The following is a 24,673-nucleotide window of genomic DNA, read 5'->3' on the forward strand; positions in this document are numbered from 1 at the left end:
CGAGGGAAGGCGGCTGCCTAAATGCAGTGATGACCCCACAGCACCTAACCTACCGGGTTTGCTCTGTGTCCTCTCCCGAGTCCTGGGCTGTGGTTTCTGAAGAATTTTTATGATCCCTCCACATGAAAGCCGCTTTGTACAGCAACATGTTGCAAAACCTGCCCAGGATATTTATAGGAAGATGTGGGTCTTTGGCCAGCTTCACGGGCAGGAGAGGAAGGAGTCACACCAACTCTGCAACCCAGAGTTCAATTCCAAAACTTGGTCTGGAATCCTTTTCTGCCCGGGTGCAGCTGGAAGGGAAAAGCATGTCCCTAACTGACCTAGCCTTGACCACCAACCCTAGTCACCCAGGAGCATCAATCACAGTAGCCAGGGACATGGGGACCTGCCCCGGAGGCCCGTCCTGGGTTCCCTGAATCGCTCAGCAGGGCCTGGTGGCCAGAGGGCCTCCTGGTTCCAACCCGGTGCGCGGGGCCTGCTCAGGGCATGCATTTTTTGAATTCCAGCTCAAGATTTGGCAACAAGCAAAGACAGCAGGCGTCATGCCCGGGGAAAATGCCACCCACAATGTGCAGATGAGGGTTGGGCCCAAGCTGACAGCCAGGGGCCGGCAAGGCACACCCAGAGACCGCATCTGATTTCCTGTGGCCCCCTCCCAGTTGGCCGAGCCTGGCAGACAGGGCCTGGTGTCCCTAAGAACGCCCCGTCCCCGACCCCAGGACAACCCCCTCCAAGGGCAGAATGATTGAGATGCCTCCAAACCAGGTGGGGGGCGGTATGGTCTCCTTCGGGGCAGCTCAAAGTGCGCGTCCTGGGGGGGGGGGGGCGCATCTGGGGACTGCCCTTTCTGGGCCGCGTTTGAACCGGATGCCCCGGGAAAGAGTGGCCCGATGAAGGACAGGACGACCAGTTCCAGTTTCAGAGACGCACGCGTCGTTTACTGCGCTCAGTACATCCAAATGAGGCCCGGGACCTACTTACACTGCGGGGCTGTGTTGGGGGGGCGGGGGACTCTGTGTCCATCTCAAATACAAACGGATTCGGGGCGCCCTGCGTTTTTTTTCCATAGTGGTGCCACGTGTGTTTCAAACATCGACCCACCAAGCTGCGTGCGCTGCGCGGTTTTTTGGGGGGCGGGTACGAGGGGGACAAAGCGGTAGGGCTCGTCCTAGCTCTGAAACCTGGGTCTCCTTGTTTTTGTTTTAAAAGAAAGGTACTTTGGAAATAATCATGGATTCTTAGGAATGTGCCCAGAAACGAGTGGGGACAGTGGGGAGCCCGGCGCCCTTACGCGCCGGCCCCCGCCCGCCAGCTCGCATTTTGCATCACCATGGTCCCCCCGAGAAACCGCGAAGCTGACACGGGCCGGGTTTTTATTCGCTAGACCCGGCAGCCGCCCTCTGGGACGCGCGGGCACCGAGCGGCCGCCCGCCCGAGCGCCCCAAGCGCCTTTCGCTCCGGTTCAGTTTGATTTTTTAACTTTACTTTTGTTGGAGCCACGCCCTCGCGGTCCCCCCAGCGCGGCCCGCCTCCCACCCTTCCGGGCTGGGGCGCGGCGAGCGCGGCGGCCCGTCCGCGCTTCCCCCGGGGGAGCTCGGCTGGGGATCTCAGCCCCCGGGGACGCCTCCCGCGGCGCAGCGGGCGCGGCCACCTCTCGGATCCCGGACTGGGGCGCGGCGGGGGCGGAGCGCAGGGACCTGAACGGCCCTCCCGTGGGCGGGCCGAGCCCGGGCGGGCTCCGGGGCGGGTTGGAGAGCGCGCGGCCCCGCCCAGGCCGCTTCCGCCCGGCCCCCGACCAGCGCGCACGCAGCGCCCGCGAGGGTGGCGGCCGGCGCGGGCCCCCAGGAATGAACAGGGAGTCGGGCGCCCGCGGCCGGGACCCCGCCTCGCCCCAGCCAGCCCGGGCCGCCGCGCCCCCAGCCTCGGCCGCGCCGCCGCCCCCGCCCCCGCCGCCGCCGCCCGGGCCCCCGGGCCCGCCCCCCGAGGCCGCGGGCTACTCCCACCAGCTGCTGCTGCTGCTGCTGCAGTGAGCGCCGCCCCGCGCCCCGCCATTGTCCCCGCCGCTCCGCCTGTCGCGCCGGGCCGCGGACCGGGAGGCGGGGGACGCGCATGGGTGGGCGCCGCTGATGCCGCCGCCGCCGCGCCGCCCTCCGAGGCTGCGTCCCGGGAAGCCCGGACCTCCGCGCTCCCCGGCCCGGCCCCGCGCCGCGGACTGGAGCGCGCCCCCATGGAGGCGCCCGGGCTGGCCAAGGCGGCCAAGGGGGCCGCGACGGACTCCGAGCCTCAGGAGCGCCGCGGGGAGACCCCCGACGGGGCGCCCGCGCTCTGCCCCAGCCCCGAGGCGCCCTCGCCCGAGCCGCCAGCCTACCGACTGCAGGACTTCGACACGCTGGCCACCGTGGGTGAGTAGCGCGCGCGGGGACCCAGCCCGCAGGGTCGCTCGGCGCCTCCCGGGACGCTGGCGTCAGACAAAGGGCCGGTGTGCCGTCGCCCGGCCGCCTCCCTCAGCCGGCCCTGCCCGGTCCCGTCCGCGCGGGGTCTCCGCGAGGGCTGGCGGGGCGCCCTTGGACCCTCGGGCGCTCCCAGAGTTGGAGGGTGGCCCCCCACGAGCTCCCGCGGGCCTCCCCGAGTGTCCGTGCCCTGCCCCGCGCGCCAGGAGTGTCCGGACTTACAAGTCCTTTCCTCCTTCCCCAACCCCCCCTGGTATCTGTGCCACCAACGTTACAAAACTTGCCAGGGGTCATCTCCTATGGGGGACCTCGCCCGCCCTCCCAGCCAGGGGCCCCTAGGGACACAGGGGGCGGCCAGAGGCAGCTGTGGAACTCCGGCCAGCCTCCCTGTGCCCAGCGGCGGGATGGATGCTCCGACGCAGACTTGGGACCTTACCCGGGACTTGGCGGACGGAGGACAGGTGTCCTGGGGCGGAACGGGGGCGGGCGTGGGGTGGGCGTTTAGGACGGATTACCCGTGCCCCCCTCCCCGCGCCTGCTTTTTATCTTGTTGATCCCAAAGTTGGCATTGCGGGGCAGACGCTGATTTCCTTTTGTCCTGTGCGGGGAAAGGCGCTGGTAGATCCTGAGGCCGCCCTGACTGGGCTAGAAGATCCCCCCTCCGGGCTGGGGCAGGGTGCGAAGGGTGCGCACAGGCCGCTGTGGCTTCTTAGCCACGCTTTTGTTGCTCCCGGGGCTTGGGAGATGGGTTTCTTGTAGGAGACCTGCATGGGGAAGACGGCAAGCCACAGGTCACCAAGGGGCTGGGGGTGTTCAGGGGCTTTTCCGGGGTCCCCTGCCCGTCTTGTGAAAAGGAGGAAGCTGGCCAGGGCGTCAGGAAGCCAGGGCTCAAGGTCACGGCCTCAGAGTTTAATTAGAGACGGACAGGCACGGCCACACTGGGGGACGGGTCTCCAAGGGAAGCTGATTCGGGCAGGAGGGGTTGGCGGGCACCTTCTCTGCCGTGTGCCTCTCCCCGTCTCTCGCTGTTTACCTCCTTCCGTCTGTCCGTCCCTCCCTCCCTGTGCCCGCCCCAGGGGGAAGCTGGCACTGATGGGAAAGCGGGCTGTGTTTTGCAGGGCTGCAGGGTAGGACAGAAACCCAGCCCGGGCGGTCACACCGGCCGTCGCTGGACATAGAGACAACAATGGAAAGTTGGTGGAGCACGGACTCTCCGGGCCCCGGCACCCAGCGCCAACAATCGCATTTCGTCTGGGCACATGCGCGGGGCTTGTCAGTGATGCCAGGGCTGGAGGACAGGGTAGCCCGCAGCATGTGGGCAGGCTCGTGGGCTGTTGCCGCGACCTGTTCTGGTGCCGGCGGTCCCGTGGGGCCCTGGGAGCCCTACCTAGTGGGCACAGGGCAGCCAGCCAGTCTTCTTGTCCTTAAAAATAGAACGTGGCCGCCTCTGGGGACTGAGAGGGGCGTGCACGAGAGGGTGATTTCTTCCACGGGCCCTTGCCTCTTCGTGAAGAGGGCGCTTCTTCTCTGAAGATGACTTCTGTGGTTCCCCCCGGGTGTGATGGACACAGGATAGGGGACGGCTCGAGGCAGCTGGGGATTCCTTCAGGTTTGGACTCTGTGTCTCACATACAGACCCACCAGCTGGAGGTCCCGTCCTGACGCGCGGGGGGTCCCACAGAGGGGCCAGGCTGAGCTCTGCCCGAGCCGCTACAACCTCGCCTCCTCGCTGTCCCCCTGTACCCATCAGGCACCCGCGGGTCCTGCGTGGTCCTGGGCCATTTGTATGCACTTTTCCAGTTGAGGAACGCGCCCCTCCGGGATGGGAACCCAGCCCCCATGCACAGCAAACCCACAACACAGCGACGCCCCAGACCTCTCTTTGCTTTCCTTCAGCGGCATCTTGGAACCTTCTATTCGCAAGGAGTCAGGAGGCTGCCGAGCTCTGTCCTCGCCGCACACATTTCGTCCGTGTGTTTTGCTCTTTTTCTGACCCACGTGTGGGTCCTGTGATTTCCATGCCTCACGCCTGCCTGCGAGGTGGGCCCGGACAGGCGGCTCCCCGTGGGGCAGAAATGCTGAGTCACACTCGCAGACACACGGTGTGTGGGTCTGTGGGTCTGTCCGTGTGGGTAGGACGCCCTGGGTTCTGTCCGAGTTCGTTGGGCACGCCCGCTGTGGCTCTTAGACAGTCCCCGTGTCCTCAGCTCTGGACCCAAAAGGATGGATGTCCCCTGCAGGTAGGTGGAGAGCAGGGCGCTGGGACTATGGGCATTTCAGACCAGCTGATTGCCCAGAAATCTGGAGAGCCTGGAAGAAATCTCAGCTCGTGCTGCTGCGACATCTGGTGAGCAGGGAGGCAACCCTGGGGCGTGTCTGGGCCCCACCGTGATTTCCAAGCTTGAGAAACCGGGGTGGGAGCAGCCAGGCGGCCGGACGGGACGTGCGTGGCGTGCAAGCCCGGGTCTCCGCACTTCAGGTCCCCACGAGGACGCTTGCTTGATTCCCGTGGTGACAGACAACGTGCTATGAAAACAGAATCACAGGTTTGGAAATAATTATAGACTCCCGGGGCTTTCCGGAGTCCGAGCCCGGCGTCCGTCTCGTGCAGGCTTCCTGAAGCTTCCCTCCGCGGGGACGTCGTTGGGGACCCGGCGTGAGGAGGAGGAGGTCGGCGTTGGTACCGTCGTGCTCAGAGGGCACAGATGGTGCGCCGTGCTCCTCGTTGTGCAGGCTCTGCTGCCGTTTTCACAAGTTTTATCTCGTACCTTTATTTGTCAGCTGACACCCCCCCACATCGAGGACAGAACGGATGCGCTCGGCACAGCGTGGTGCGTCCTCCTCCCCTGTTACCTCCCCGTTGTTACCGCCCTGGGCGGGTTGTTGTCGGTCTGCTTCCAAGACGTTCTTGTCCCCAGACGAGACCCCCGTCCCCGTGAGCTGTCCCTCCTCAGCCCCCTTCCCCCGGCCCCCCGGTGACCGGGAGTCTGTGCTCTGTCTCCATAGACTTTCTGGTTCTCCGTGCTTGATTCTGTTACCTCTTTTTTTCCCCCTTGTCTTCTCCAAGGCGGTGAGGGTCCAGTGGGAGGAGAACATGGCGAGATGCAGAGCCCAAATTTCCCCGCTCAAGTGGGAGAGAAAAATGCACCCACAAGACCAGATGAGGACAAACTGGGAATAAGAAATTGGGCAGCGGGAGTGAGCCCATGATGAGCAAACACAGGCACACAACCTCCGCTGTCCTGGGGTGAATCGAGTCCCACCCCCATCCCAAATCCATGTCCTCCCCTCAGAACTGCAAGGGGACCCTTATTTAGAAGTAGGCTCTTTGCAGGTACAGTTAGTTAAGGACCGTGATGAAGTCCGTTGTACTAGGGTGGTCTTAAATGCAATGACTGGGGTCCTTATAAGAAACATAGGAGGAGACACAGACGCAGAGGAGAAGCCATGTGAGGAGGGAGGAAGGGATGGAAGGGACGCGACCACTAGTCCAGGGACGCCTGGAGCTCCAGAACCTGGAAGAATGAGGAAGGACCCTCTCCTGGAGCCTCAGAAAGGAGCATGACCCTGTCCCACCTGTCAGTAGCCACGCCCACCTGGATCTCAGTGGTCCTGCCCCACCTGGATCTCAGTGGTCCTGTCCCTGCCTGGATCTCACACATCTGGTCTCCAGAACTAGGAGGGCATGAATTCTCATTGTTTTAAGCCACCACGTGGTGGCAGCCCCAAGACAATTAAAAAATGAGTACCCCTGCCAGAGAGGATCGCAGAGCTGACTTCTAGGCTGCTTTAGACCATGGTGCCTTAGGTCCGTGCACTGGTTTCCCTAGATCCTTGGAGGGGCACACCATCTAGCTCCAAGCTGGACGATGGCTTACATGGGCGACCTAATCCAAGCGATGGTGTTCAGAGAGCCACGTGTCCATCTCAGAAGACGGGGCATCCGTAACCCGCTGCTTGAGGAAGGTCATCCCCAAAACTAGATGCAACAGAACCAGGGACTTGCTCACCGTCTGCCTCTGCTGCTCCCTTGCAGCCATCCTCTCCCTCCCCAGAGAGCAGTCAGGTGACTCCCACATGTACTGTCTACTTCATCTTTTTTTTTTTTTTTTTAAGATTTTATTTATTTACTTGAGAGAGAGCATGAATGAGGAGAAGGTCAGAGAGAGAAGCAGACTCCCCATGGAGCTGGGAGTCCGATGCAGGACTCGATCCCGGGACTCCAGGATCATGACCTGAGCTGAAGGCAGTCGTCCAACCAACTGAGCCACCCAGGCGTCCCCTGTCTACTTCATCTTGTCACTCGTTTTAAGATCCGCGGCTTTCCCACATGGCCAGACACCAAGGGGCGCCATCTTGAATCACGTCTGACCTTGGGCTGCTGTGACAAAGTACTGTCCACCAGGTGGCTTATAACGACCCAACTTTAGTTTTCACAGCTCTGGAGGCCAGAAACTGAGGTCAGGATGCCAGAGTGTGGATGGTTTCTGGTGAGGGCTCCCCCTGGCTTGTAGATGGCCACCACCTTGCTGTGTGGAAGGGAGGCAGGGGATGCAAGCTTCCTGGCGTCTGCTATAAGGGAAATAAGGTCATCATAAGGGACCCCATTCTCATCTGATCTTAATTACGCCCCGGAACCCGCTTGCAGATATAAATAGTGTTATATTGGGAGCTAGTGATTCATCATGGGAAACTGGGGGTTGGAGTTGGTGCACAAACATTCGGTCCATAATACTCTCTTTTACTCCTCGTTATGTGTTGTCCTGACTTCCTTCTCCTGAACTTCTACCTTTGGGGTACAGGTGGCTGCCCCAGCACCATGCTTCCTTCATCTCATCCTGGAATTCCCAGGGGGAGGACACCCCACTGTCCATGTCTGTCTAGGACAACCCTCCTTGTCCCTGCTTGCATTACCCACATGGGTGGGGACATGGCTGATGGTCTCAGATCCCTTTCCTGGGTGTGTTCCTCTTCAGCTGGGGAGACCCTGAGAGGGTGTCTTTGTCACTGGGAGAAATGGGCAGAGGCAGCACATGCTGCCTGGGTTCAGCAGTGAGGACACTTCTGACCACAGTGTTCTTTTCTGAGAGATTAACGTGTTACGATTTCTCTGAAAACCACTTTCAGTCTCTGGGAAGGACATTGTGGGGCTCTCTCTGTATTTCCCCCAAGGTTTTTTCAAGACCACAGTGTCACGACCTTCACCACCCTTTGGAGACTCATCTTTTCCTTTTTTTTTTTTTCTTGGGGACTCTGTATGTGCTGTTTCTTGCAGGGACGGGGAGGAAAGTACTGGGTAACCCAGGCTGATGATGTCGTGATGATAGACGGGGCCAGTCATCTCCCATGATCTCACAAGGATGTCCATGAGGGGAGCTGGCCGCTGCCTCAGGGGGTTTCTGCCACCCTTCTCTGTTTGCACCATCTGGTAACTGTTGGTGGCCCAGCAGTCCCCTGCCCTGTGTCCTCCTCCTCTCCCATGGCACCCATGTCTCTTGCCCTGCTTCAGTGAGGCAGCCGAGTGGGGACAGAGACTCTCTGGGGCTGTTTGCTGGCTCCATGTCTAGGGCAGGGGTTGTCCCTTCTCCCGGGAGCATGTGGCTCATGGTGACATCATAACACCCTGCTGCAGAGCTGTTGGGTTGTATTGGGTGTTCAGCATGGCCTGTGTGCTGAGGGCAATGGCCCAGCAGCTGTTTGTTTATTCCCTCTTACATAGGCCATTTGGCATGTCCGTATTGGGCAGGGACCTTCTTGGAAAGCCTGAAAGTCCCCCATGTTGGGAAGTCCCTGGGTCCAGGCTCCTCAGGGATGGTAGTTATCCCTGCTCACACTGGACCCTGGATGGTGCAGGTCATAGGGAGCTCAACACAGGGGGCCCTGCTTGTTGAGTTTATGTTATCCTAAGAGCGGTGGGCAGTGACACTTGCATTTGGTGGTTTATTGGAAGTCCCTGTCTGAAGTGTGGGGGAGAACAGAGCAGTGGCACCAGGATTGGAGAAGCAGTGTGCAGAGGAGGGGCAGGGGCACGCTGCCCTGCGTGGGAGGTCCTGCAGTCTGCCTTTTACAGCATGAGAGGTTTGCTCAAATCCTGGAAGGTGAGGAGGCTTAGCCGTGGGGACACCCTGGGAAGACCATGGGCACAGAGGCTGGTTCTCCACCTTGAGCGGCAGCAGAATCCCCTGGAGCAGGTGGCCGGCCCCACACAACAGATTTTCTGATACCCCAAGATGGAGGGCGCCTGAAACTCAGCATTTCTAACAAGTTTCAGTGGTGCTGCTGCTGCTGTTCTCTGCAGTGTGCTTTGGAGCTACAGGGCAACCTCAGAGCCCACCGGGCATGTTCTTGAAGCTCTCAGAGGGTTACTGTGGCCCATGTGGGACGGGACAAGCAGAGACGTAAAGGTGCAGAGCTTCTGTGTGGGACCTGTAGTGTGTGTCCTCACGTGGGTTTTCCTGGCTGCGTGTGCGAGGAGAAGGGTGTGGGTGGTGTATCTTATAAGGACACTTACACATGGTCTGTAGGATGAAGGTCCCACCCTGATGACCTTGTTTCTCCTTTGTTACTTCTTGGAGGTTCATCTCTAAATACGTTGCGATTTAGGCCTTCAAGGCATGAATTTTTGTTGGGGTTGGGGGTGGTTGGACACCAGCATTCAGTCTGTAATAGTGACTTAGAGAAGAATCATGGGTAACTCCATGGTTTTTGGGTGAAATATATTTTGGGGGTGAAATAATTAGAAAACTGGCACTGCCATTGGGCCCCATTGGGGGAGGGTTCTGGATGGAGCGTGTTGGGGAGAGAAGATCTCTGTATCATCACCATCACCTTTATCAGTGCCTCCCCCTTCCACCTGCTGATGTTCTACCTTCTCCACCATATTGATCATCTCAGCCATCATCACCATCATCATGACCACTGTCCCCATCACCATCAAACTCCTCATCATCACCACCTTCATTCATCACACCTTCCAGTCAGCACCTACCCACATCCTACCACTTTCGACCATCTTTCTCACCAGGACCATCATCATCATCATGGCCGTCATGACCACCATCACCATCGTCACCAGCCTCATCATCGTCATCATTATCACCACGATCACCATCTTCCCTTCAACTCCTGTCCACATCCTACCACTTTTCTCCTATCTTCAGTATTATGTCTGCCATCATTGCCACTTCTGACACTCGTGAAACTTTTCTTTGAAATCCACAGAACACCAGATTGTTTTACAGTGAACATCTCAGGTGCATTTACCACATCTACAGTGTGGGTCATCCCTTCCATCTACTTCGTAAACACGTCCATCAGCCCCAAAAGAACACCCTCTACCCACTACTAAGCAGTCACTCCCTATTCCCCTTGCCCGTGGCTCCCACCAGTCTACTTTCTGTCTCTGTGGATTTGCCCATTCTGGACATTTCATAAGCATGGAATCATACAGTGTGGAGCCTTTTTTAACTGGTTTCTTTCATTTCCAGTGGTATTTTTGAGTTTAGTCCGTACAGTTAGTATGGGTCAGTATAGTTCATTCTTTCTCGTGACTAATATTTCATGGAATGGATAAGAGTACATTTTGTTTCTCTTTTTGTGAGTTTGCTTAGAGAAACAAAGTACCAGAGATGGGACAGCTTCTACAATAGACATTTATTCTCTCTCTCCCAGTCCTGGAGGCTGGAAGTCAAGATCCAGGCGCGGCCAGGGCTGGTTCCTCCTGACGCCTCTCTACCTTGTGTGTAGACTCCGTCTTCTCCCTGTGTCCTTGCGTAGTCTTCCCTCTGTGCATGTCTATGTCTTTTTTTTTTTTTTTTTTAATTTATTTGACAGAGAGAGATCACAAGTAGGCAGAGAGGCAGGCAGGGAGAGAGGAGGAAGCAAGCTCCCTGCTGAGCAGAGAGCCCAATGCGGGACTCGATCCCAGGACCCTGAGATCATGACCTGAGCCGAAGGCAGTGACTTAACCCACTGAGCCACCCAGGAGCTCTATGTCTTAATCTTCTCTTCTTATGAGGCACACCTGCGGGATCCGGCCACACACCTCAATGACCTCCTTTTACCTTAATCACTTTTAAAGGCCCTGTCTCCAAAGATAGACGCATTCTGAGGCCATGGAGATTGGGACATAAATAAAAATTTTCTGTGTGGGAGGGACAAAGTTCAGCCCATTCCACCTGTGAAACTTTGCATCAGAGATACTGTGTCCTCTTGGGGGTCCCATAATGGAATAGGGTAGTGTCACCCCAGGTGGATTTGGCTCATCAGCTTACAGGGCCAAAAGCAGGATCCATTCATGAGAGAAGGCTAGAAGACTCTGGTAGTAGAGTGAAGACCCTCTCTCTGCCCTTCTCGGCAGCACACATCGTGGCGTGCATCAACACCCACCCATCATCACTCGTTCTTTCTCTCCGGTCACTTATAACCGTCCCAGAAAGGTGTTGGGTCTTCCATTTAAGCGATGCCCCCCAGAACCCATCAACTCAAAAGGTTCTTTGTTCATTCAAGTAGCACCTTTCCCAGACCACTGCATGGCCGGTGGGCATTCTTTCTTCCTTGAAAAGGGAGAGCCCCTTCAGATGAGAGGTGTTGCTCATTCCCAAGGTTGGTGTGTGTAGGTCCTGCTGCCTGAATGCCCCATGTTCCGGTGGCTTTCCTGGGGCGCTGTGTGGATCTCCTTCATGCTCCATTGAGAATGGCGACCCTCCAGCCCATCTGCTGTGATGTCTGTGTGACTGGGTGTATGCAACCGGGTCCCTCTGTGTGTTGGGAAGTCACCTTGGGTGACCACTCTGGATGGTCAGGTGGCCTCACCAACTTTCTAATTCTTTCTTTTTTTTTTTTTTATATACGAATTTTTTAATGGTAATGATACCATGTGGAATTCACCATTCTAACCAATTTTGAGTGTACACCTCAGTGGCATTAAACAAGTCACACTTTTGTGTGACCATCACACATGGAATGGATAAGACTACATTGTGTTTATCTTCTTATGAGTTTGCTTAGAGAAACAAAGTACCAGAGATGGGACGGCTTCCACAATAGACATTTATTCTCTCTCTCCCAGTCCTGGAGGCTGGAAGTCCTAGATTTGCCGGCCTCCAACACTTCTCCATCCGCCCAAACTGAAACCCCGCACCCATGTAGAAGTTACTTATGGAGAGACTGGTGCCCTTGAAGCTTTTTTTTCTGGGTCTGTAGCTCATCCCTGTTTCATGACCTGCCTTTTTTATTCTTTTGCTCCTGGGGGCTGCTCCCCCCATTCTTGCTGAGGAGGAGGGGTCTGGGCAGTCGAGAACCAACCCAGTGCATGGGGTTGGTGCTCAGCTTCTTGGATTGGGTGATTGGGACAGAAACCCTGCCTCGTGGCCTCTTTGGCTCTGATCTCGGTGTTCCCTAAATGGAGCATGGTTTCATGATGCCTGCAGACCTGGCTCTCCATTCCACCATGTGCCCCACACAGTCCTTGAGGTGGCGTCCATGAAGGGCTCAGACCCTCTGTGGTGGAGGTGGTCCTTGTCCACGTACCTGGTCAGGTTTGTGTTGTGTTTTATTCCATCGTTTGATGAGGAGTGTGGACCTTCAGCCTGGAGCACCTGTGTCTCCTGTCCTCTGTGCATTAACCAGGAAGTAAGCACGGCTCACCAAAGCAGGCATCACGATTGCGGTCATCATCATCATCATCATCGTGATGACCATCCATTCCCAAGCATAGTGGAGGTTCATCATTTCAGGCATGGGTGCTGGTGACATTTGCCTGGATTTGGAGCTTCTTCCGTTCAGTGCACCTGCAGTCTCTGGCCAGGCTTGTCCTGAGGCTGCTGAGAGCCATCACCCTCTACCCACCCCTGCACAGGACACCGCTGTGTGATAGCTCTGGGGTTAGGGAATTGGGGCACAGGGCAGGGTCCCAGAGGCAGCCCCACTGCAAGGTCCTCTTCCCTTGTTCTCCTTCTGTAATCTCGCTCATGGACCTTCTCCCCGTATTGCTCTTCTGCAGCTGCTCCCAACAAATGACCCCATGCCTAGTGGCTTGAAACACCACATATTTTTTCAGTCTCACAGCTCTGCAGGTTAGGGTGGTGGGTGTTAGTGGGTTCATATCAAGGGACAGCGGGGCTGTGTTCCCTTCCAGAAACTCTGGGGGAGAGTCCGTTTTCCTGCTTCTTATAGCTTCTAGATGCTGTAGTCCTTCTTTGGCTTATGATGCCTTCATCCATCTGCTCAGACCAGCTGAGTTGGGTCAGATCTTCTCACGATGCTGTGTCTCTGTCTCTGGTCTTTCTCCCCTTCCTCTCTCATAACACTTGGAAGGACTCACCCGCATCACTGAGGATGTCTCCCTATTTTAGGTCAACTAGTTAGCATCTGTAAGGAACACCTGGAAACTCAGTTCTCCCTTAAACTCTCGTAGGCACAGGATCTGTGGATTAGGATGTTGATGCCTTTTTCAGGGGAGGGGGTGTTATTCTGTTTACCTCCTGTCATGTGCTCGCCTTAGAAATGGCTTCTAAGAGTGGGCTTCAGAGAGTGGGGTTGGGTGGAGTGGGTTGGGTGGAGGCCACTGTGCCCTGTCCATCTGCGCTGACTTCCGCCAACGGACAAACCACATTAACAGTAAAAAGCTTCCATTAGGAGGAGAGATGCTGGCTCTGATTAGCTATGCGTGTGGCTCTAAGTTGTGTGTGTGTATGTGTGTGTGAGAGAGAGAGACAGAGACAAAGACAGAGACAGAGAGAGGTGGGAAGACAATGGATTCATTGGGTTAACCCACCAGTTTACACCTGTCCCCTCCTGTACCTGACTGGACCCTGACAAGGACTCATTGCGCCCCTCCCCTGGGACTCGTCCCCTTCGCTGGGCACGCACAACCCGTTCTCACGTGACAAGGAGCCCCGGCGATGGGATGGCCCAAAGCTGGGATGAGACCGCCTTACCTTCCACAAGCTTGTGCCCGGCCCCAGATGCACGGTCAGACGGGGGGCTCTGAACCAGGCACCGAGTTTGGTCAACTTGGCCAGTTCTTTGTTCTGAGTGAGCTCATGCGAGGATAATAAAACCAACACAATGAGAGCTTCTAGGCAGCTAATTCCAGGAGCGTTCCCCTTGCTTCTTGGGGTAGAGGTCTCCAGTTGTACGCTGGGCGGGGTGGACCGGGATGGTATGTTAGTGGTCTTTGGACGACATCTGAATGACACACAACGTGATAGTACATTGATACCAGTGCACTTGAAGTTGTCCAGTGATCTGTCCATGGATGGATCCTGAGTGTCCAAGGCTCGCCCCAGCAGAGCGTCCTGTGTCAAGGATGGAAGTGGGTGTGTGTTCCATGGCTCGCGCTTGCTCCCTGTGCTCCCCAAGGAGGCCAAGTGGAGATATTTCAGGGTGGGAGCCTGCTACAGCCCTCAGCATCCCAGGTCCACATGTAGGAGTTTTCTATAGGATGCATCGGGGTAGTCCTTCCAGTCCCTTAGCTCAGCTCAGGGGTCCACTGGACCCCGTCAACATCTGTTTGCACCTTCCCAACCTGCTCGGTGCAGACAGCCTGTCCAGGCTATGTCCTGGGCGCCTCGGGACTCTGCGTAAGTGGACAGTTCCATGTTTGAGGGATTCATGTACCTTGGGCGTGGTGTGTTTCGTGTTGACCTTCGTTCATCCCTTTCCCCACTTGGAAATCCCTACTGGTTTCTCCAGGAGGTCACCGAAGAAGACTACTGTCCCACAGACTCCCTGCGGAAATGCACGCGGTCCCACCAGGCAGGCACACCCAGCGTCACGAGAGCCCGTGTCCTGGGCAGGCACAAGAGACCCTGTGTTGAGGTGGTTGGTTTGCAGATCGCTCCGATGAAGCAGCTCGTGGAGGAGGTTCCCCGGGCAGCCTCCAGGGAGTTCTTCTGAAGTGGTTGACAATTAATTTGGTGGATGATTTCATCCCGCTGGATCATTATCCTGGGAGCCACTCCACAGAACAAAGGGCCAGGGCAGATGTGGGGCTGGGTGTGTCTGGGTAACAGCCGGGGCTCCGGAGAAAGAAGGTCTTTGTCATGCCCTGGGGCCCCCCGGGGATCTGAGCTGGGAGGGCAGCCAGAAGCGGGCCGGCTGTGCGGGGATGGGGTGGGGGAGTGCTCACGTTGGAGGCGTGTCCCTGGGCGGTCCCCGTTGACCCTTTGGAGCCAGCCAGACGTTTGGGGACAACTCCTGAGGAGGAAATCGTTCTGCAGAGATGGCATAATCCAGGAAGGGCATGGAGCAGCCAGTCTGCCCAGATTGTCCTCTTGTCCGGGGCTGGATCCCACGGTCTTTCCACCTTCAGAAAAAAGCAACGCATGTAGGAAAATGAAATCAGGAATGACTCCTTATGCCCTGGACGCTCGGGCGTCGTTCTTGTTGGGAGATTGGACTTAGGAAGAATTTTCTTTGCTCCGTTTTTGCACAATTCCGTATTTTATTTTGGTGACAGATACGGGAGGGTCCATTGTGTGGATCTTTTCCAAGAACCAGAGTTTCCTCTCTTTGATTTTTTTTTTTTTTCCTTCTTCTGTTGGTTTCCTGTTCTTCATTGCACGGATTTCTTCTTTGGTGTTTGGTCTTTCTTCTGCTTCCGGATGTGCTCGCCCTTTCCTTGACTTTTCTTTCTACGGTGTCGGAAAAACACAGGTTGGCAGCCAAGGGATACAGAAGCCTGTCCCCGGAACGCGCCGCATTTCAGGACAGCTGCTCTGAGATCCGGGGGCTTGTGTTTCTTGGAAAAGAAAATCTGGGGGCGCCTCGGGGGGCTCCGTCGGCGAAGCGACGGCCTTCGGCTCAGGTCGTGATCCCAGGGTCATGGGATCATGTTCTGCTTCAGGCTTCCATTGTTCCTCTGGAATGTTCCAGAAACAATGCCACACACCGCAGTTGGTGTCCCAGGCTCCTTAATTTATTTTTTCTGCCATTGATCTTCAAGTCCCAAAGGGGTGGTGTGTACTTGTTCGAAACGGGTCTGACTTTCACTGCCCTGCCATGATGGGGCTCGCATGGGAATGTGCCTTAGATCAAAATCGTGGTCTGTGGCTCCTGCCCCTGCCGGACGAGAGTCAGGCCTGGGATGTAGCAGACGGACCCTTCCCTTGGTTTCTTGGTTCACGATGGGATCCCAACATGCTTGCTGTCTACCTGGCTCACCTGCCTCTTCAGAAGGTGAAGAAGGATTGATTGTGACCCTAATGTAGGGACTCGGCTGGGGAATAGTTTCCGGTGTCTGTCTTGGACCCTCAGGCCCCTTCCCTCCTGAAGCCTCCTGGGGGATGATGTGGGAGCCCCGTAGTCATTGGGGAAGCAGGATTGAGCTCTGGGAACTGGATATCCCTGGAGATGGGGAAGGAAGGTTGGAGGGAGATGGTTGGGGGGCAAGCAGAGTCTCATCATGTTGTCCAGGAGCGCCTTTCATCCTAGAGGCTGTGGCTTGAAGTGGGAACCCTTAGCAGCAGTGAATGGAAGACTTTCTACATCTGGCTGTGATTTCTCCAAGAACATGTTCTTTGGTCAAGACTTTCAGGATGCCCGGATTTCGTATACGGCATGTCTTCCCTGCATTTGCAGTTCATTGAACACCTCTTGAGTGAACTCGTTGGTTGCATGATGGCTCGCTACTATGAGCTCATCACCAAGACCAAAGTGGTTCTCCAGGTGGGGTGTGGAGAGCCTTCTGGTGACTCCATGAGTCAAGGGTCCTTTCATGGTACCATGAAGATATTTTTCATCCTTTTCTCTCTTTCTCTTTCTCTTGCCTGGGCATGTGGCTGTTTCCGGAGGCTCCCCGACCTTGGGACGGTATCACCTGTGACCATCAGAAGACTATCATCCTTGCTGCTCTTGTGTTTTAGACATTTCTGCTTTGCTTGCTGATATGGTTACTATCTCCAGAGAGCGACGCCCACAAGCAAGCAGACATGGGTTACGGTCCCGGATCTGTTTCTGAAGGTCTTTGCCAAAGAATCTTGAGATCGGGGAGCTTGAAAACTCTTGTTTTAAACCAGTGCCCCAGTCTAAGGGGTTCTTGACGGACCACCAACAGGGACTGACTGATGGGGAATCTTATGTCCAGAGAGCCTTCAGGGAATGAAACGCCTCACTATGCCCCAATTATGTGGCTTGAATTCTCGTTTTTCATCTTGCGCCACCGAAGGGAACGGGTCGCTTGGTTCAAAATCGAATGATACCAATTGCATCGCTTCTTAGGAACTCTGGGTGTCCCCATCGTGATGTAGGTTTGGGTTATCTTTGCAAAGGCATCATTTAGGCTGTTCTGAAAGTGATAATTAGCGTGTCCTCTGGGCAAGGAACTGCAGAGTTTATTTGGGGGACATTAAAAGATAGGGTGTAGTTTACATTTCCCAGAAGCTTACTAATACAGATAACTGAGAAAAGGTCATTGTGTTCAGGGTTGTAATCAAGGTGCCAAGAAGGAACTGGGATCTGATAGCAGATGTTCAGGGCTGAGTAGGGTTTCGGGTAAACACAAGTGGCGAGGAAGCACACAGCTTCTGAGGCGCTCCAGGACCAAGTTCTCCTAATGCTTTTGCTCTCCGCACCTCCAGCCTCCCTCACACATGGAAACTTTCTGAGTCACTCTTCCTGGTGTCCGTCTTCTTCTTCAGTGGGAAGAGACCGCAAACCCGGTGTTTATCAGGAGGTTACCCTGTGTGAGGCATCGAGATAAGTAAAGACATGTGATCCGAGGAAAGGCAGATAATTCAGGGCACCTAAGAGAAGACTGATGAAAACAAAAAGAGGAACACAGGAGACCTTTTTAGAGTCCTGTTTTCAGGGAAGTTGGAGAAGATACTGTTCCCATCAGCGAAAATAGGATGTAACAGCGAAAGAGAAACCATTGTGAATGGGATTGCGGAAAGTTTAAATAATTAAAACAGTAAATTCCCCCAGATCAAAGGGTGTCTTGGTCCTGATTGCTTCATGTCCACTCACCATGGAGGTGTTGGCTGCCAGAGGCACAGCTCTGATCTACACCTTTCTCTTGAGTGAGCATGGGGGGCATGTCTCTGAAGCAGTGTCTGTTGGGAGTCCACGTCTCCCCAAAACCAGGAAGCCCATTGTTGTACATTCCTGGGGCTGTTCTGACAAATCCCTGCAAACCTGGTGGCTTACAAGAACAGAAATTTATGCACCCCCAGCTCTGGAGACCAGAGTCTGAGATCCAGGTGGGGAGGGCCATGTTCCTCCTCAGGTCTGCAGGGAGGGTCCTTCCTGCCTCTTCCAGCTTCTGGGGCTCCAGGCACTCCTGGGCTGGTGGCCACGTCTTTCCATCTCTGCCTCCATCTTCATGTGGCTTCTTCTCTGTATCTGTGTCCCTTCTCTTCTGTGTCTTACCCTTATCATTGGATTTAGGGCCATCCTAAAGCAGAATGACCTCTTCTTGAAATCTTCAACTTCATTCCATCTGCAAAGACCCTGTTTCCAAATAACACCACATTCGCATGTACTAGGGGTCAGGACATGGACCTGCCTCTCTGGGTGGACACAATTCAGCCCATGACACCCTTCATTCTTGACATGTCCACAGGATGGTGCCATGTGGAATTGTGGACCTTCTTCCCCCAAACCAAACCACTCAGCAGATCCCTGAACACCTGCCAAGGCTTCTGGTAGATGACCGCAGCTTCTCATGCTGACACCATCCCCTGGAGTCTTGTCCACCCTCCCTCTGCTGCCCACCACCCCCCTCCATTGCCGCCATCTTGGCTCTGCATCTCCCTGTCACCCCTGCTCTTCACCCTTGGCTCTAGCCTCTGTCCTGATTGGTATCACAGCCCCCACACTGCCCTGGCTCTTCCTCTCAGTGGCTTCTATCATGACAAGGACATCTTTAAAACAAAACAAAAGCACACAGAACCCAAAGCCACCCCCACAGGCACTTCCTGTCATTGGGTGATTTCCTGCTGCCCTTGGCATGAAGAGCTCACTCAAGGGGTTTCACAGTCCCTCCCTTCTCTTGCTGTGCTCTCTAGTGCTCCTCCGAAATTCCAGTGCTCTGTGTGGCTCCCGCCTCATTCCCTTTACTTCTTTCCAGTGACCCTCCAACGTAGTCTTCAGTCTGCTCCACTCTCCAGTTTCCATCCAAAACTTCCTCAAAAGGAAACGTCTTGGGTGCCCGGGGGGCTCAGTTGGATAACCCTCTGCCTTCAGCTCACAGCGTGATCCCAGGTTCCTGGGATCGAGCCCAGCATCGGGCTCTCTGCTCAGTGGGGAGTTTGCTCTCCCTCTACCCTTCCTTGAGCTTATGGTCTCTCTCAGACACATTCTGTCTCAAATAAATAAAATCCTTAAAAAAAAAAAGTCTTTTCTGACCCTTACATTAATATAAGGTCCATTTGTTTCTTCTTCTACACACCTGTCTTATGGAGTCATCAAACCTGAGCAAGCTCATTAAACCCAAATGAGCTCATCAGTGTTGTCACAGCTATTAAAATTGATGGTTACTGTCCATCTTTCTGGCCTGATTGTAACTAACCCCAGTGAACGTGGAAACCAGACTTAAGTTGCTCCTTGCTGCTTTGCAGTCGTGTAGAACACCTGGCACACAGTCAGACCAATGGTGGGGGAAAATGCCGGACCTCATTGTGTTGACTGGATCTTTGTTCAGAAAGTGAGGTTATACCCTTGGGATGAATATTTTCACCCCAGGGACTGCCTAACTCATTTGTGGTCAACGGTGGAGTTTTCTAAGTATTTCTAACCTGGTAGTTAACCCTTGGTAACAGGAACTGAGCGTGAGCCCAATGGTAGAACTTAAAGCTGTCCAATATGGCAGCCATTAGCACCATGGAACACGGTAAGAGTAGTGTCTCATTAGCCAGTCAGTATTTCAGATCCTCAGCAGCCCCCTGTCAGTGCGTGCCTACTGGCAGCAGACAGCAGGATGGAGAAGCTTCCTATCCCATGGCAAGTTCTACTGGGCAGTGGGTCTTGATGGGGGACAATTCTGCCCCTACTGGACACTTTGCCGTGTCTCAGCTGCAGTTTGGGAGGCTGAGATGTGGGCATCAAATGGAGGAAGCTGCCTTAGTGAGAGAGATTCTGTGTGATTTGTCTGTCTGTCCATCCATCCCCTCCTCCATTAGTCTGTCGGTCTGTCCATCCATTCATCCATCCATCCGTATATCTGTCCATCCATCCATCCATCCATCCAATTATCCATTATTGATCCAGTTATCCATCCGACCATCATCCGTCCATCCATTCATCCTTCTGTCTGTCCATCCATCCGTCCTTCCACCATTGATTCATTTATCCATCTGTCCGTCCACCCGTCTGTCCATCCGTCCATCCGTCCATCTGTCTGTCTATCCATCCATCCATCCATCCATCCATTTATCCATCATTGATCCTTTTATCCATCCGTCCATCATCCATCCGCCCATCTGTCCACCCATCTGTCCGTCCATTATCTGTCTATCGTCTATCATCTATCAGTCCTCTATCTGGCTGTGTAATTATCCTCTAGCAGTCACTTGGCAGTGGTTTTCAACGAGTGGTGTTTCTGCTCCTCCGTGGACACCTGACAAGGTCAGGGGACAATTTTGTTTGATGCAGCTGGGTGTAGGGTTGCTCCAGGCATATGGTGGGTGGAGACCAGAGACGCTGACGCCCCGCCCGGGAGAGTCATGCAGTCCCAAATGTCCACAGTGCTGAGGTTGAGAAACCCTGATCTAAAGGGCTGTAGTACATTTTGGAGCATTTCAGGGGTGACTGTGACATTCCATCCCATCCTGGAACCAGCGTTGGGCTGCATCTAGGGCTGCCTAGCTTTTAAATTGGGAATGTGTGAAGACCCACCTTTGTTCTTCTTGGGGAAGATTCACCCAAGTGACATTCAGAGCTCAAAGCTGCAGATACCGTGCTTATAGGAACACCACAGCCGAGCCAGGAATTCCAGGCATTTCCCTTGTGGGACATTTGCTCCTTTTGGGGGCGGGTGGAAACTTCCTGTGTGTGTGTGTATGTGTGTGTGTGTTTCCTTCCTGATTATCCGTTCTGTATCTCTGATAGGGGAGAGGATAATTTAGTAAATAACTTGTAGAATTGTGCTTTCAAAATGGCTGTTCTATTTTTATCTTTTGAAATAGGGAAATCGAATGTCAGTTGACTCAGCAAAATTCTGAGGGAGTTACTCGTTTAAAAAAAACAAAACAAAACAAAACAAAACACAAAGCCGTCTAAATTCACACAACCCACCTCCCACCCAGAGTTGAGATGAATTAGTCCAGTCTTTTCACCTGATCTTTGAAATAAATATTCTAAGTTTAAAAAAAAAAAAAAAGAATCTTCATGAGATTATCCAAAACCTCTTTTCTGTAAATTTTGCTTATTGAGGTACAATTCACAGGCCATATGTTTCACCCTTTCAAAGTGTCCAGTTCTGTGTTTTAAATTCAGTCACAGAATTAGCACACATTTTTTTCAAGGGCCTTGTCCCCCAAAAACAGAAGTCTGATTATAGTTGTGTACAGCAAGAATTTTATTTTTATTTATTTTTAAAGATTTTATTTATTTACTTGACAGAGTGAGCGAGTGAGAGAGAGAGAGCACAAGCAGGCAGAGCAGCAGAGGGAGAGGGAGAAGCAGACTCCCTACTAATCAGGGAGCCCAATGTGGGGCTTGATCCCAAGACCCTGGGATCATGATCAGAGCCGAAGGCAGATTCTTCTTTTTTTTTTTTTTAAGATTTTTTAAAAAGATTTATTTATTTATTTGACAGAGATCACAAGTAGGCAGAGAGGCAGGCAGAGAGAGATGGGGAGGTAGGCTGAGCAGAGAGCTCGATGTGGGGCTCGATCCCAAGACTCTGAGAGCATGACCTGAGGTGAAGGCAGTTGCTTAACCCACTGAGCCACCCTGGTGCCCCCAACAAGAATTTTAAAAAGTGGGTTTTTGAAGGAGGATTGCATGTGTTAGATGCTATTTCATGTATTATAGCTTATAACCTTTTCTGAGATTACCAGGAGGGGGAAATGCCCCCCTCTAAAAAAAGTCAAAAACAAAACAGGAGAGTTTTACAGTGATAAATTCATGCATTGTGTTATAGTAGTGAACTCTTAACACCGTGGGTTTGAACTGGGAGGGGTCACTTATATATGATTTTTATTTTATTCTAATTTTTTTAACAATAAATGCAGTACAGTACTGTAAATGTATTTCCCGTAGCATTTTATTAATCACATTTTCTTTTCTGTAGTTCACTGTATTGTAAAAGTACAGTAAATAATGCATAGAACATGCACGTTGTGTGGGAGTCAGCTGTCCTGAGGTAGGCTTCTGGTCAACCATGGGCTATCAGTAGTTGCGTTTTGCGGCAGTCAGAAGTCGCATGCATTGTTTGGCTGCATAGGGGTCGGCACAGCTAATCCTCGCGTTCCTGAAGGGTCAGCTGTCTGGGTCACTCATGGAGTCCGAGGGCCTTCCTGCTGGGTACCAGTCTTGCTGAATTCCTTCAGACCACATCAAGCACCTGCTCAATGAATGTGTCATTTTCCCACCAAGTCATGTACTGTTAGTGCATCTTGGGCCACGGCAGGGGAGGAGGACAGGGGTGTACCATCCTCAGACAGTCTTTGGATCTGAAGCGTGGTCCAGACCCTTCAGTAGCTTCTTGGGGGGTGCCACCCGGGAAGGGTCGTGGTCAGTACTGCTTGCTGTAGACTCCCTCTGTCACCCTCTGTACCTTAATGTACCACACCAAGTTGAAGGAGAAGGAAGGAACGTGTTCCCTGGAAATGCAGGGCAGGGCACAGTGGCTGGCCAAGCAATGGGCAGGGAGGTGAGGGGTGCTCTATTCACTCCTGGAGACACTGCCTTTGAAGCGTGCTTCTCTGCAGTATGCGTAGGGAAAGCATGCACCCCAACATTTCCTTCCCATGTCTCTGCAGCCCTGCTGCGAAGCTGTCCTGTAGATTTCCCATCCACCGTTGGCCTGTTGACCACCCCCCCCCATTTCAGCGGCGCAGGGTCTCCTGCACCCTCCTATCCTCCCCTGGAAGGTGCCTGCCCTGTTTCATTAGCATCTGGGATGCCCGTTGGATAGTGCACGGAGCGTCCTGATTGAGGGGACACTGCATATTAGGTAACTATGCAGGATGCGGGTGATGGTGAGCTGCATGGGTCTTTAACTCAGACATGGCTGTGCCGTCCCTCCCGCGTGTCAGGAGCGACTCTCACTTCCCTTCCTAGCAGTCGCAGCTGGTGTGTTTAAGTGCCGTCGTCCGTGTGTTACTGTTCTACTCACGCATGGCGTGCTGGGTGTAGGCTCTTCCAGGATGGGGGGCGGACACGGGCTCGGTCTTGTGCTGGTTTCTTGTTTTTTTCTCTCTGTGCTTGAAGCTCTTGAGTAGTTTTGAGCGTCCCAACCTTGTGTGGCCTATTATTATGTGAAGCAGGAAGTTAAGTGTTAATGCCAAGTGGGTTTTGGTGAAGTTTTCTTTTCTGTTTGGGGAATATGCTTAAAAAGGGAATTAGTATCTGTCTGTCTGTTTATAAGCTGGTGTCATTCTGTCCATCTGTCCGTTCACCCATCTCTTACCTATCTCATTGTTGTTCTACCTCATCTATCAATGTATGTATCAACCACCTGTTCATTTGTCTATATCTCTCTTTATCTACTAGCTGTCTAATCTTTTTGTCTCTGCGTCCGTCCACCCCATCCATCCATTATTGATCTCCTCTCTCTTACTTATATCAACTGTCTGTCAATAATCTGCCTGTGATCTGTGTCTGTCTGTGCTGATCTAGGAGCTTCTATTATCTTCTCCTCCATGCTTCTGTCCATCCATTATCTGTCTCATATATCTCTTCAATCACTCAATGTCTCTGTCCATCCATCCACCCACCCACCCATGTATTCGTCTGTCTGTCCATCCATCCATCTGTCCATCCATCCATCCACCACCATCCATCCATCCATCTAACTATCCATCATACATCCATCATCCATCCATCCATCCATCCATCCATCCATTCATCCATCCATCCATCCATCCATCCATGAGTCCATCCATCCATCCAACCATCCATCCATCCATCCATCCAACCATTCATCCATCCATCCATCCATCCATCCAACCATCCATCCATCCATCCATCCAACCATTCATCCATCCATCCATCCATGTGTCCATCCATCCATCCAACCATCCATCCATCCATCCATCCAACCATTCATCCATCCATCCATCCATCCATCCAACCATCCATCCATCCATCCATCCAACCATTCATCCATCCATCCATCCATGTGTCCATCCATCCATCCATCCATCCACCCATTATCTGTCACATGACTGTGCATCTCTCCATCTTTAACGCCTTCTGTGACTCTTCTTACCCTGGGATCAGGGAACACAGTTTCTCTGTAACCCAGTCAGAGTCCATTCCATGGCACAGAATAAAGCCCTATTGTCATAGCCAGATTAAATAAATAAATGAAGTGGCATTTAATTTTGGCTATGCCTTTGCGGAGGAGGAAGGAGTCCTGAATACAGACACATTCAAATCAAACCTAGTATCCATGTCTGTCTTTGTGTTTACTTTTTCTTTTTCTTCTTTCTTTTTTCTTTTTTCTTTTCTTTTTTTTTTTTTTTTTAAGCAGGCACCACACCCAGCATGGAGCCCAGTGTAGGGCTTGAACTCATGACCCTGAGATCACGACCTGAGCTGAAATCAGGAGTCAGACGCTTAACCGACTCAACCACCCAGGCACCTCTTTGTCTTTGTTTAAATAGAAATGCCTTTGTAATTATTTGTGTACATGTGAATACTTTTATGTGATTGCAGCTGGTGGTGGTTCACTCTGACCTGTCCGGGCTGGCTGCCAGGGGCTCTTTAGTTGGGATCAATTGCTACCTTTTCCTTATTCTTCTCTTGTTCTTTTCCACAGCGTGTAAACAGCGAGGTCGTGGGTTAGGTATTTAAACTCCTGTGCTCAGTTTGAATGCTCTTTTGGACCTGTGCTGTGTTGTGGTTCTTGTGTGTCTGTTTGATTATGAGCTCCTTGGGAACTGAGAGCATGTCCCGCTTGTAGTTAGTTTTATGTTTATAGTGGAAGAACTCATGGGGCGCCCATCTGTGGGGGAACTCTGCTTGAAGGGAGGCCAGCGAGAGGCATGTTTCTGTCTCTGGGAGTGTCAGGGGGAACAGAATTTCATTTCATTCTCATTTCTTCATTT

The 24,673-nt window shown here is 53.5% G+C and overlaps 1 protein-coding gene across 1 annotated transcript in view; it reads left to right on the top strand.

The window, feature by feature from the left end:
• Nucleotides 1-1,958: 1,958 nt before the first annotated feature.
• Nucleotides 1,959-24,673, top strand: part of LOC309855840 (cAMP-dependent protein kinase catalytic subunit PRKX-like) — a 77,388-nt gene continuing 54,673 nt past the window's right edge. Inside the window, exon 1 of the mRNA XM_082716492.1 lies at nt 1,959-2,405. Within this exon, the coding sequence (XP_082572618.1) occupies nt 2,231-2,405 (175 nt within the window). The 5' untranslated portion in view covers nt 1,959-2,230. The remainder of the gene's footprint in view (nt 2,406-24,673) is intronic.

This window comes from Mustela nivalis (genome assembly GCF_964662115.1).
Source record: "Mustela nivalis genome assembly, chromosome: X".
NCBI lineage: Eukaryota > Metazoa > Chordata > Mammalia > Carnivora > Mustelidae > Mustela > Mustela nivalis.